Below are 12,030 nucleotides of genomic sequence, written 5' to 3'. Positions count from 1 at the left end.
TTTTGAACATCAATTAAATTTTTACCCTAAAAAGGTTTCGGAAATTTTTTGTATTTACTAGTTCGAGGTACAGACACAGTCTCTATGTGATAATATCTAGGTGAAAGTGTTTCTATGTGCTGTGAATTATCTGAGTTCTGTGACGTGAGGCGGCTAGCAGACGGTCGGTTTAGCCAGTTTGTCTGCGTCCTGATCTGGGCCCTGGTTTGTCATGTTTCAGCTCTAAGACTATTTGCCAAATTTCTAGATAGAAGAGCAGCACCATCCCGGGAGGGATGAATACCATCTCTTTTCAACAGATCAGGTCTGCCCCAAAAGCTTTTCCAATTGTCTATGAAACCTATATTATTCTGCGGACACCACTTAGACAGCCAGCCATTGAGTGATGATAACCTGCTAACTATCTCATCACTCCGACGAACAGGAAGAGGGCCAGAACAAATTACTTCTGCTGACATTGAATTTGCGAGTTCACACACCTCTTTAATGTTAATTTTAGTGATCTCCGACTGGCGAAGTCGAACATCATTTGTGCCGACGTGGATAATGATTTTAGAATATTTACGTTTAGCATTAGCCAGCACTTTTAAATTTGCTTTGATGTCAGGTGCTCTGGCCCCCGGCAAACATGTGACTATGGTGGCTGGTGTCTCTATTTTCACGTTCCGTGTAATAGAATCGCCAATAACTAGGGCACTTTCAACAGGATTCTCAGTGGGTGCGTCACTGAGTGGGGAGAACCTGTTTGATGTTCTAATCGGAACGGAAGAGTGGTGTTTGTTCTTGCCATTATGCCGCCTCACAGTCACCCAGTTAGCCTGCTGCGTGGCTTCTACAACCGGAACCGAATGTGCAGTGTTTACTAGGCTAGTCGCATCCAAAGCAGTATCTAAGGCCCTTTCATTCTCACTATCCTCAATTAAAGTTTGGATGCGTGTCTCTAATTCTGAGATTCTCTCTGTCAGCCTGACAATATCCCTGCATTTATCACATGTGTAAGTCTCACTGCTGACAGAAAGAGCTAAGCTGTACATGTTGCATTTAATACACATGATAATCGTCGGACATGACTGACTGACCGTCCCAACACCCGCTCTGTTGAGAGCAGTTCCCCAGCCTGCATCAGATGAGGTTTTTCCTGAGCTCGCTGCAAAGAGAGCTGTTCCCAAGTCTGTTGCTGTGAAGGCTGTTATTGAACCCGCTTCAGTGGAAGATGCAGTCCCAGAGCCCACTTCAGAGAGAGCAGCCCCAGAGACCACTCAGATGAGAGCAGTTCCTGAGCCCGCTGCAGAGAGAGCTGTCCCTGCGCCCAATGCTGAGAAAGCTGTTCCCGAGTCTGCTCCCAAGGGAGATGCAATTCCTAAGCCAGCTCCAGAGAGAGGGTCCACCGAACCCGCTCCAGAGATAGCGTTCACCAAGCCCGCTCCAGAGAGAGCGTTCACCAACCCTGCACCAGTTCCAGAGAGAGTGTTCACCCAGCCCACTCCAGAGAGAGTGTTCACTGAGCCCGCTACAGCTCCAGAGAGAGCGTTCACAGAGCCCGCTCCAGCTCCAGAGAGAGCAATCACAGTGCCCGTTACAGCTCCAGAGAAAGCGTTCACAGAGCCAGCTCCAGCTCTTGAGAGAGCAGTGACAGAGCTTACTCTAGCCCCTGAGCATGCTCCAATTTTGGCTCCAGCCCCTGAGGACAATTTTAAGTTTATTTCTGCTGTTTCTAAGGGCACCCCAGGGTCCGTCTCCCAGCCCATTTCCAAGACACTCACCTTCCCTGTCACTTCAGCCATTGCCCCTGATTCTGCCACTGTCTCCAAGCCCAGTTGGAGGTCCAGACCAGTGAGGCCAGTCTGTATCCAAGAGTGCTTCCAGTCAAGTTTTCACCCCTCCCACCCCACCCTCTGTATTTACTGGTTGTTTTGGCTTCCCTAAGCCAGCACCACCCTGGTCAGCCAAAAACTTTGTGCCTGGTTCCGTTCCCACCCGCCTCTTCCCACCATCTGTGTTCCCTGGCCAGTTTGGATCCTCCAGTTTTGTTCCCCGCCCACCCTCCCAGTTAGTACCTTGCCCACCCTCCCAGTTGGTACCTCCTTGGACCCCTTAGCCTTGTGTGGACGCCTGGAGGTGTCCATTGGAGGGGGGGTACTGTCAGGGTTCTGTCCTGTCAGCCTTGTCTTTGTTTAATGTGTCTTTGTTTATGTTGTGTCAGAGCACATGGCTTTGTCTGTGTTTGTGTTTGCCATGTGCTCCTCTGTTCCCACCTCCTTGTTTCCTGTCACCACACCCTCTTGTTTAGTCATTGTTCAGTCCTCGTTTGTTATTAGTGTTCTCACCTGTTCCCTATGTTCCCTGCTCCCTTTCTTGTTGAGTCCTCGTTAGTCTAAGTGTTGTCACCTGTTCCTTGTGTTCTTTGCCTCCTTTATATTGTGTACTCTTTCCCTCATGTCTTTGCCAGTTCGTTAAACTTCGTGCCTGTGTACTAGTCTTTTGTTCACCTAAGCGTTTGTGTAGGAGTTTCTTGTATCCATTTTGTCATTGTTGTCCTTCCTTGTTCCAAACCATCTAACCACCTGTCTTGTCAAGTCCTAGTTCTGTGTCTCTGGTCTCCCCCTGTCCTGTCCTGCAGACTGAGCATCCCTGTGGCCGCTCTGTCTCCCTGCTAAGCAGCAAGACCGGTTCAGTGCCTGATCGTGTCTCATGGATCTAACTGCTTGTGCTGTTTGATCCTGTCTGGCTCCCGCTACATCTTTGGGCCTCATACTGCACACCTGCCAATGCTCACCGGCCTGTTTACAAGCTGGGCTGATCTCAGTGGCCGTTCCCTCAGCGTGCTTGTCTTTGTGCCTCACCCCTTTATACTGTATGGACTATGTTCACCACCTCACCCTCTATATCCCAAGTCTTGTCAATAAACCTGTAAAACTCATCCTGCGTTTTGTTTTATGGTGTGTAACTTTTACCTTAACACCTTTAATCTTATTATTTATTATTCTCAGGTTAGGTTGAGTAAGTCAAATCTGACCTAAATCATAAGCATTCAAACAGTACTTACAATTTGTTCAGAAGACTTCTCTGTGGTCTGTTCGTGCTCAAGGGTTTAGTAATAAAAATATCGGTAGACAGTTATTTGCAATTAATGTAGTAATATTTTAAATTACAATTTAACAAAAGTAAAGGCAAACAAAGGTTATTAACAAAGTTTAACAAAACAAAGTAAAGTTTCAATCAAAGGTGTAATAAGCTAGGCTTCTAGCGTCGAGAGACACTGCTCAATCAGTATCTGTCTGGCCAGTCTTCTCATCAGTCTTTTATACTCAAACAGTTCACTGCCGATGTTAACTTCTCTTCTGCTGTCATCAGTTGGAGAACTGCCAAGTCTTCCACAATCCTTTTAAGGTGTTTCTGACGTAGCCTGCATTTTCTCCTATCAGCTCTCCTCTTGGCTCTTCTCCTCTGTGTCCGTCTTCTTTTCGTCTGCAAAATATGCCTTATCTACAGCATTACAATTCCCTTGTATCTAATACATAAATGTTTTCTACTCTATGTTACTTTAATATAAATTTCATACTATACACCACAGTTTAATTGTTCCTTCTAACATAAACATATACTGTAAGTAAAGTAGTCATATACAAATTACTTTAACATGGTTAAGTATACATGCATACATAATAGCAATTAATATCATTAGTTTGCTTTTCTACATTACATCATTTCAATACATTTTAATGCATCATCATTAATTGGGTTATATAAAACTACTACAAAGCAAAAACAACTTTAAACAAAATAGAGTAATTGCATAATCATCATATTCATCAACAGTTTGAGTCCTCCCTCACAGATCCCTGACTCTATCGGCAACATTTGTGGCATGATATCAATCACCAGAGAAAAAATGTCAATTCGTTCTTTATTTTTTAAAAGAAGTAAGGCACTTACAATGGAAATAAATGGGCCAAGCAGTGTATGTGTTTTAAATCTTAAAACACATACTGTTTCAATAGTTGAGCTACAAGACTTAAACATTATGGCCCAGTTTCACAGACAGGGTTTTGTCATGATCACCAGTGAGAGTGCCCTATCAGCCACTAGAGGGCACTCCATTCCGGACTCTCGTTTCCACCCATTGCATTCACTACATTACCCATAACGCACTCCCTGGACTCATTATCCCATGTTCATTGCACCAGCTGTTTTGTATCACATCATTAGTGTCTGTGTATTTATATCTGGTTTGTTTCTGCCTTTGTTTGTGGTTCTTTGTTTAAGGTTGCGTGTACTTCTGATTCTCTTGTTTGGTTTTCTTTATGTTATTTTTGTACTTGTTTGTGTTGGACTGATTTCATGGACTTTGACCCTTGCCTGTTTGGATTACGTTCTGGATTACCCTAATAAATTGCTGCAATTGGATCCGTCTATTGTTTCTGTGTGTACCGTGACAGAAAGAACCACCACTATGCAAGGATCCAGCAGCAGGAGACTCCGGTCATCAGTGGGGGCTGAGGAGGCTCAGGCCCTGTTGTCCACCCTTCGTCAGAGGAGAATGGGAGTGCGGGCATTCGTCCAGAAGTTCTGGTCGCGGGCGGAGGGGTATAGTCTCTCTGATGCGGTCCTCAAGGACACAGTTAATAACTGTCTGAATGATCCTCTGCCGCAGTGTGAGATGGAGCTGGCGGGGAAGTTAAATTTTTGGAATTTCGTCAGTTACCTGTATCTGCGTAGGGAGGGACAGATTCAGAGACCTCCAGTACCCGTTCCAGCCCGTGACTCCGCTCCAGCCCGTGTGTCCTTTCCAAGGCCTGCTCCAGCCCATGATTGTGTTCCAGCCCGTGAACCCGCTCCAGCCCGTGAGCCCGCTCCAGCCCGGGAGTCCGCTCCAGCCCGTGACTCCGCTCCAGAGGCCACAAAGGAGGTGGGCACTGAGTCTCCGCTTCCCACATCTAAAAGGAGGAAGAGGAGGAGGAAGGCTTCCATCCCCCAAGACCCAGAGGCCTCTCCAGAGCTCGCTCCAGTCAGTGAATCCACTCTAGAGCCCGCTTCAGTTAGTGAGTCCACTTCAGAGCCCGCTCCAGTCAGTGATTCCACTCCAGAGCCCGCTCCAGCCAGTGAGTCCGCTCCAGCCAGTGAGTCCACTCCAGAGTCCGCTCCAGCCAGTGAGTCCACTCCAGAGCCCGCTCCAGCCAGTGAGTCCACTCCAGAGCCCGCTCCAGCCAGTGAGTCCGCTCCAGCCAGTGAGTCCGCTCCAGCCAGTGAGTCCACTCCAGAGCCCGCTCCAGCCAGTGAGTCCACTCCAGAGCCCGCTCCAGCCAGTGAGTCCACTCCAGAGCCCGCTCCAGCCAGTGAGTCCACTCCAGAGCCCGCTCCAGCCAGTGAGTCCACTCCAGAGCCCGCTCCAGCCAGTGAGTCCACTCCAGAGCCCGCTCCAGCCAGTGAGTCCACTCCAGAGCCCGCTCCAGCCAGTGAGTCCACTCCAGAGCCCGCTCCAGCCAGTGAGTCTGCTCCAGCCAGTGAGTCCGCTTCTTCGGTCAGTCCTGCCATGGCCCAGAAGGCTGTCTTCACCTTCTACGCCTTGATTGTCCTACGCGCCTGGAGGATGTATTCAGGGTCTGTCGACCATAGTCCAGTCTGCCAGCCCGAGCCCACTGTCGTCCCAAAGCAGTCCGTACTTCATGTTGGTCTGGTTATGGCCCAGAAGGTGGTCTTAGCCTTTTATGTCCTGGTGGTCTTGCGTGCCTGGAGGATGCACGCTGGTGTGGTTGACTCTGGATCTGTCGGCCAGTTCAAGGCCGCTGCCGTCCCAGAGCAGTCCCAGCCTGAGCCCGCTGTTGTCCCAGAACAGCTCCAGCCTGAGCCCGCTGCCGTCCCAGAGCAGCCCCAGCTTGAGCTCGCTGCCGTCCCAGAGCAGCTCCAGCTTGAGCTCGCTGCCGTCCCAGAGCAGCCTGCTCTCCCTGATATGGCCATGGAGGCCATCATCGAGCTGTCTGCTCTCCCTGATACGGCCATGGAGGCCGTCACCGAGCTATCTGCACTCCCTGATACGACCACGGAGGTCGTCACCGAGCTGTCCGCTCTTCCTGATATGGTCACGGAGGCCGTCACCGAGCTGCCCGCTTTCCCTGATATGGCTACGGAGCACCCTTGGCCAACCTTGCCGCCGCCGTCCAAGCTTTCTGCCCTGCCGCCACCATCCAAGCCTTCTGCCCTGCTGCCTCTGCCCAGGCTACCTGAACCGTTGAGACCCGCCTGGTCTGTTCCTCCAGCACCGCCCTGGCACTCAGCCAGGAATCCAGACCTGCCAGCGCCCGCCTGGTCAGTTCCTCCAGCGCCACCCTGGCATTCAGCCAGGACTCTAGAACCGCTGGAACCAGCCTGGTCAGTTCCTCCAGCACCGCCCTGGCTATCAGTTGGGGACCCTGGATCTGGCCCGCCATCCCTCCCCCTGATCCTCCTTCTGTCCACCTCCCTCCTGAGTTGTTTTTGTTTTGTCTGGTGGAGCGTCTGGTAGCCGCTCCTTTTGAGGGGGGGGTAATGTCATGATCACCAGTGAGAGTGCCCTATCAGCCACTAGAGGGCACTCCATTCCGGACTCTCGTTTCCACCCATTGCATTCACTACATTACCCATAACGCACTCCCTGGACTCATTATCCCATGTTCATTGCACCAGCTGTTTTGTATCACATCATTAGTGTCTGTGTATTTATACCTGGTTTGTTTCTGCCTTTGTTTGTGGTTCTTTGTTTAAGGTTGCGTGTACTTCTGATTCTCTTGTTTGGTTTTCTTTATGTTATTTTTGTACTTGTTTGTGTTGGACTGATTTCATGGACTTTGACCCTTGCCTGTTTGGATTACGTTCTGGATTACCCTAATAAATTGCTGCAATTGGATCCGTCTATTGTTTCTGTGTGTACCGTGACAGGTTTAGCCTAAGCCAGGATTAGGCCTTAGTTCAATAAGGATATTTAAGTATCTTTTATAAACATACACTGGAAAAAACATTACTGGTGTGCATCTTGAGACAAAACAATGGCACTGACATATTTTAAGATATGTCAGTGCAAGTTGCTTTCAGTTAAAACAGCTCAAACATGCATCTTAAGCCTTGTCTGTGAAACTGGGGGTATATGTGTAAACATCACTTACTCATTTTTTTTTTTCTGTGTAAATTTTCCTCTTTTTTCCCATAACATGAAGCTAATAAACCTGGTAACATTTGTAAGATATTCACATGGATACCAGGAGAGTGGTGTGACCATCTATATCAGAGGTCAGAAATAAATCAGGGGTCAAGATAATCACTGACGTGACAATAACTAATGTATTTAATTTAAATAAAGTCACTCAAACTTGCACACGGACGTACATTTTGAGGTAAATATTACTTACTGTAACACAGGCTGTTTTATTAAGTTATTGTAAGTTTAATAAATACTTTTAAATCATGAGATTTTAACCTATGCAACCTATGTGTGTGGATCAGAAACTTAATTCATGCGACTGGAGCTTTCTGTGATTTTCCCTTCGCATGCTACAAGGTTGCCGGCCATTGATCTATATATATATATAATATATATATATATATATATATATTTTTTTTTTTTTTTTTTTTAAAGAGATGAATCAGGTTATTTTCTGTTGTGATCAACATAGTATCACAAATGTTATGACTAGAGCTAAACATCTACAGAGCCTGGAACATTCCTTTAATTATGATTAACAATTAACTTGAATTACTTTTATTATCTGAAGCAATATAAATCATGTGTAAAAGACAGTAAATCAGGACACTATAAAAGGAACATGAGAGGCTGTGGAGATGACAGAGCAAGAGCTGGAAACAAACATCAGTGAAGAATGAAGGCTTTAGTATGTATACTGCTGCTGTTGGAAACCTTTGTGTTTGTCGTTCAGCAGCAGGTAGATGGAGGACTCAATGAGAATGAGATCAATCAACAGATCAGCTCTGAGGACGGAAGACAGAATCCACCTCAAACAGACACTTTGAGAGCTGAAGCTTCAACTGACAGCCAACAATACTGCAATCTGGGCATCCCTGACATCCATGCAGCACTGAGAGAACTGACCGCCACTGTTACAGAGCAGAAAGGAAACATCAGAGAACTGACCGCCACCGTTACAGAGCAGAAAGAAAACATCAGAGAACTGACCACCACCATTACAGAGCAGAAAGAAAACATCAGAGAACTGACCACCACCGTTACAGAGCAGAAAGAAAACATCAGAGCTTTAGAGACACAACTGAGGGATGAGATGAACAAGAAAAATGAAGGTACCTCACCAAAACATTCACTCTTTTATCAATGATCCTCAAAGTAAAACAAATGTAAAAGCTAGTGTAAAGTTGAGTGTATACTGTGCAAATTGTTTAGATTATCTTTTACAATTAGCAGTATAAATGCCATTTAATAGAATCTTTATTCCTTCATAGAAATTTCAAATCTTACTCTGAGTCAAGTGGAGGAGTTGAGAAAGGAAAATAAAGGTGAAAGTGTGCTTGAATGTTGTTAAATATTTCAACATAATAGAGCAATATATCTCAATATTGTTTATGTTTTTCAATAACAGACAGAGAAATAGCTTTCTCAGCTGGACTGATGCAATCTGGCAGGGGATATATTGGACCTTTTACCACTGACATCACACTAACCTACAAGAACGTCCTCACAAACATAGGGAACGCCTACAACCCAATTACAGGTAATTATCAATGAAATGGAGTCATAAACCCTTCTGCTCCATTCAGACCTCTCTGCAGTTGTGTAATGTGTTTAAGATAATTAAATGATCTGCCATCTTTCAAAACTATTACACAGTGTGTTTGGTAATTGAGCAATCCTACAGGAAACAGCTGATTCTGTATCTCTTGTTATTTGATTCAGGTATTTTCAGAGCCCCACTGAAAGGAGCGTACATGTTCAGAATCTCTATATTTGGTCATGGTGGAACTCCAGCAACTGTATCCATTTTCAAGAATGAAGAGCAGGTGGTTGTAGTACATGATGTTCAGGCTCAGGATCGGGTAACCTCCTCTAATGGAGTTGTGTTGATCCTGGAGGTTGGAGATGTTGTCTATGTGAGACTTTGGTCTGGCACGAGGATATATGATATTAACCAGGAGAACCTCAACTCTTTCAGTGGTTTCCTACTGTTTCCCTTAAGAGTACAGTAGTTTTCAGCATGTGATTCCAATAATTCTGAACCTTCAGCATATGGATTAAGATGAAGCTCATTAAGAATCATTTACATATGAACTTCTATTAATGAAGAATAATGTGTGTTTAAAATTTGTAATAGATTACTGTATAAAAGTCTGAGATGTCTATAAATATAACTTTATATAAACAATTTCAGCACTGAGACAGACAGGACCCATGAATCTTACATGTGACTCAAAAGTGTTTTGTTAAAGTAGTAAAAATACCTTTTTAAGTTTAGTTTGTTAGTGATCCTTAATCACTTTATCCTACAGAAATAAAAAAGAGAATAAAGAGACATTGTGACATTTTGTTTTCCTCATATTTTCATGAATATTTCCCCAGCAATGCTTGCTTTCAAGCACTCATGATATCACATTTAACAATCAAATTTTGCAGTAAAAATAAGTGATTATGTGGTGGCAATCTACAAAAATGTATCATTAGGACAGCACATTTACCAGATTATGTATTATGTTTGATGCACAACAGTCATACAGACATGACACAAAGGACAAACAAAATGCATAAATCTTATTTATTTTAGTCTCAGATTTATTTTAACAAGATTTATTTTTAATTTTACCTTTTAAAACAACCTATGGACATTTTCTTCAGGTGTGGAAAGGGGGATGTTGAGTACAGTGCATAGCCTTATTACACAAGTCTTAACAATCTGAAATCATACCATTTAGTTTAAACTTGTTAGGCTATTATAGAGAGCTAGGCTAGTCTAGTGGTGTACCAGCTTTAATAACATGATCACTTACAATGGGCAATATGACCAAAATCTATAGGCTAAGCAAACCGCAGCAAATCAAAAACTTGCCTATAAGTAAAAAGTTCTCAATTAATAAATAATCTAATAAACAGCCTGTAATAAAATTAGAACAAAGAACATGGCAATAGGATACATAAATACAACAGATACAGTTCTTTCAGTAGTCTACAATTTTATTTTAATTAACATTAACGACACAGACAGCAGTGGCTATATTAGGTTTCTTTCACTTAAGAGCTACAGTAATGTACAGATCCAATACTGACGCAAGACCCAAACTGGTTTTCTGTTTGTTTACTTAAGACATTGCTCACTACTTAAATGAAATACTGTGAAAGTATGGTAAGGTTTCTACAATACATTGCTGTGAATATACACTTTTCTGCATCGTCGTGCAAAAGTATTTTTGCTGTTTGTATATTCTAGTATTTTTTAATGTTGCTGTAGAAGTGAGTAACACCCTTCTCCCACCATGTCACCATTTTTTCCAACATCAGCAAATCATTTTGGGATACTCCTTCACAATACACTGAACGAAACTGTGACACAAAGCTCTGGTAGGGTTAGGATCATGATGTAACATCTGCTCCACAACTGCCCAGTGACTGAGCTGTTGTTTCATCTAAAAAACATAGTTGAATTGAGAAAGAGGGACAGCATATTGTCTTTTCACGTCTGGACTATTGTAATGGTCTTTTAGCTGTAGTATCTAAATCATTACTCAACAAACTTCAGTATTTACAAAATTCGGCTGCTAGAGTACTGTCTGGGGTCAGGGCTAGTGATCATATTACCCCTGTCTTGAAGTCTTTGTACTGGCTTCCTGTCAGGTATCGTATTGATTTTAAAGTCCTTATGTTAACATATAAGGCTTTGCATGATCTGGCTCCTCAGTACTTGACTGATCTTTTAATGCCTTACACTCCATGTCAAAATCTGCGTTCCTCTCAGAGTGGACTCTTAGTTGTTCCTAAGACACGGCTTCGCTCCAGGGGTGATAGAGCATTTTCTTCTTATGCTCCTAGGCTTTGGAACTCTCTCCCAGCTGACATCAGGGAAGCAAACACATTAGTGACTTTTAAATCTCTTCTTAAGACATTCTATTTTAGGATTGCTTTTACTTGATTTATCATTTTATTTTGTTTATATTTCTTTGATGTTTTCTTGTAAAGTGCTTTGAGAAAGCCACTTTTAAAGGCGCTATATAAAATAAAGGTATTATTAAAGGGTCATGAAACCCCGGAACACATTTTTTTGAGCTGTGAGCAGATATGTATAGGCTGCACATCATTGAAAACACTAAAGGTACTCATTAATTTTATTTATAATATGAAATTAGTTATTTTTGCATTTTTCAGAACGATTTCTATCTTCCGGTTTTAAAAGCAAAGTCGGAGCAACGTCACAAAATCTGACGTCATCGTGTACTACCGGCAAGATCCGGAGTGCTGGTTGGCTCCAAGTATGGGCTGGTCGAACACGCTGACGTCAACTGTTTCTGTATTTATTCATGACAAAAAGCTCATTTAATCCAATCACTGTGCTGTAGTATGCATAAAATTATAATTGCGGTATTATGCATGAGGAAATCACTTCTTACAAATGTGTTTTCCTGCGATGCAACAAGAGCAGAAGTTTGGGTGCATGTGGATTGTTTTGCTGTGATCTACCAGCACAAATGGAAAATATGTTCGCATGAGATCGCATTACAGCGGAGAATTCAAATGTCAAAAAAGTGCGGCTCACTCACCTCTGCTTGCTCTGCAATTCAAACACGCAAGCCGTGTATATGTTTACCTGGACACTGATACGTGTATCTGAACGCGATGACATGATTATTCTGATGAACAAAAGACTTAGAGAATGGACAAAATTAAAGTACGTCTTTATTCTTTCTCTGTTAAACTATGTGTTGTTTATCATGAGACTTTAGTGCTCATAAACATAATGAAAGTATTATTAGCCCTTTTAAATATTCTTTCACATTCTCCCTTGTGCTTGGGAGTTTGTTGTCATTTTCTCCGTGCTCATATATTAA

At 43.6% G+C, this 12,030-nt stretch overlaps 1 protein-coding gene across 1 annotated transcript; it reads left to right on the top strand.

The window, feature by feature from the left end:
• Nucleotides 1-7,808: 7,808 nt before the first annotated feature.
• LOC137024088 (uncharacterized) lies at nt 7,809-9,512 on the top strand. Its single transcript, XM_067391251.1, has 4 exons — nt 7,809-8,286; nt 8,446-8,499; nt 8,583-8,714; nt 8,897-9,512. Exons 1-4 carry the CDS (start codon nt 7,851-7,853, stop codon nt 9,184-9,186), a joined length of 912 nt encoding a protein of 303 aa, XP_067247352.1. The 5' UTR covers nt 7,809-7,850; the 3' UTR covers nt 9,187-9,512.
• Nucleotides 9,513-12,030: the final 2,518 nt, after the last annotated feature.

Source organism: Chanodichthys erythropterus, chromosome 8 (assembly GCF_024489055.1).
Source record: "Chanodichthys erythropterus isolate Z2021 chromosome 8, ASM2448905v1, whole genome shotgun sequence".
In the NCBI taxonomy this organism is placed as follows: Eukaryota; Metazoa; Chordata; class Actinopteri; order Cypriniformes; family Xenocyprididae; genus Chanodichthys; species Chanodichthys erythropterus.
This window is presented reverse-complemented; position numbering and strand designations above follow the sequence as displayed.

What these genes read in the sequence shown, in the direction of transcription:
- LOC137024088 (XM_067391251.1), top strand. Translation starts at nt 7,851, where the DNA reads ATGAAGGCTTTAGTATGTATACTGCTGCTGTTGGAAACCTTTGTGTTT. An exon ending in GATGAACAAGAAAAATGAAG is followed by an intron (nt 8,287 to 8,445) that starts GTACCTCACCAA and finishes ATTCCTTCATAG; the next exon opens with AAATTTCAAATCTTACTCTG. An exon ending in CGCCTACAACCCAATTACAG is followed by an intron (nt 8,715 to 8,896) that starts GTAATTATCAAT and finishes TATTTGATTCAG; the next exon opens with GTATTTTCAGAGCCCCACTG.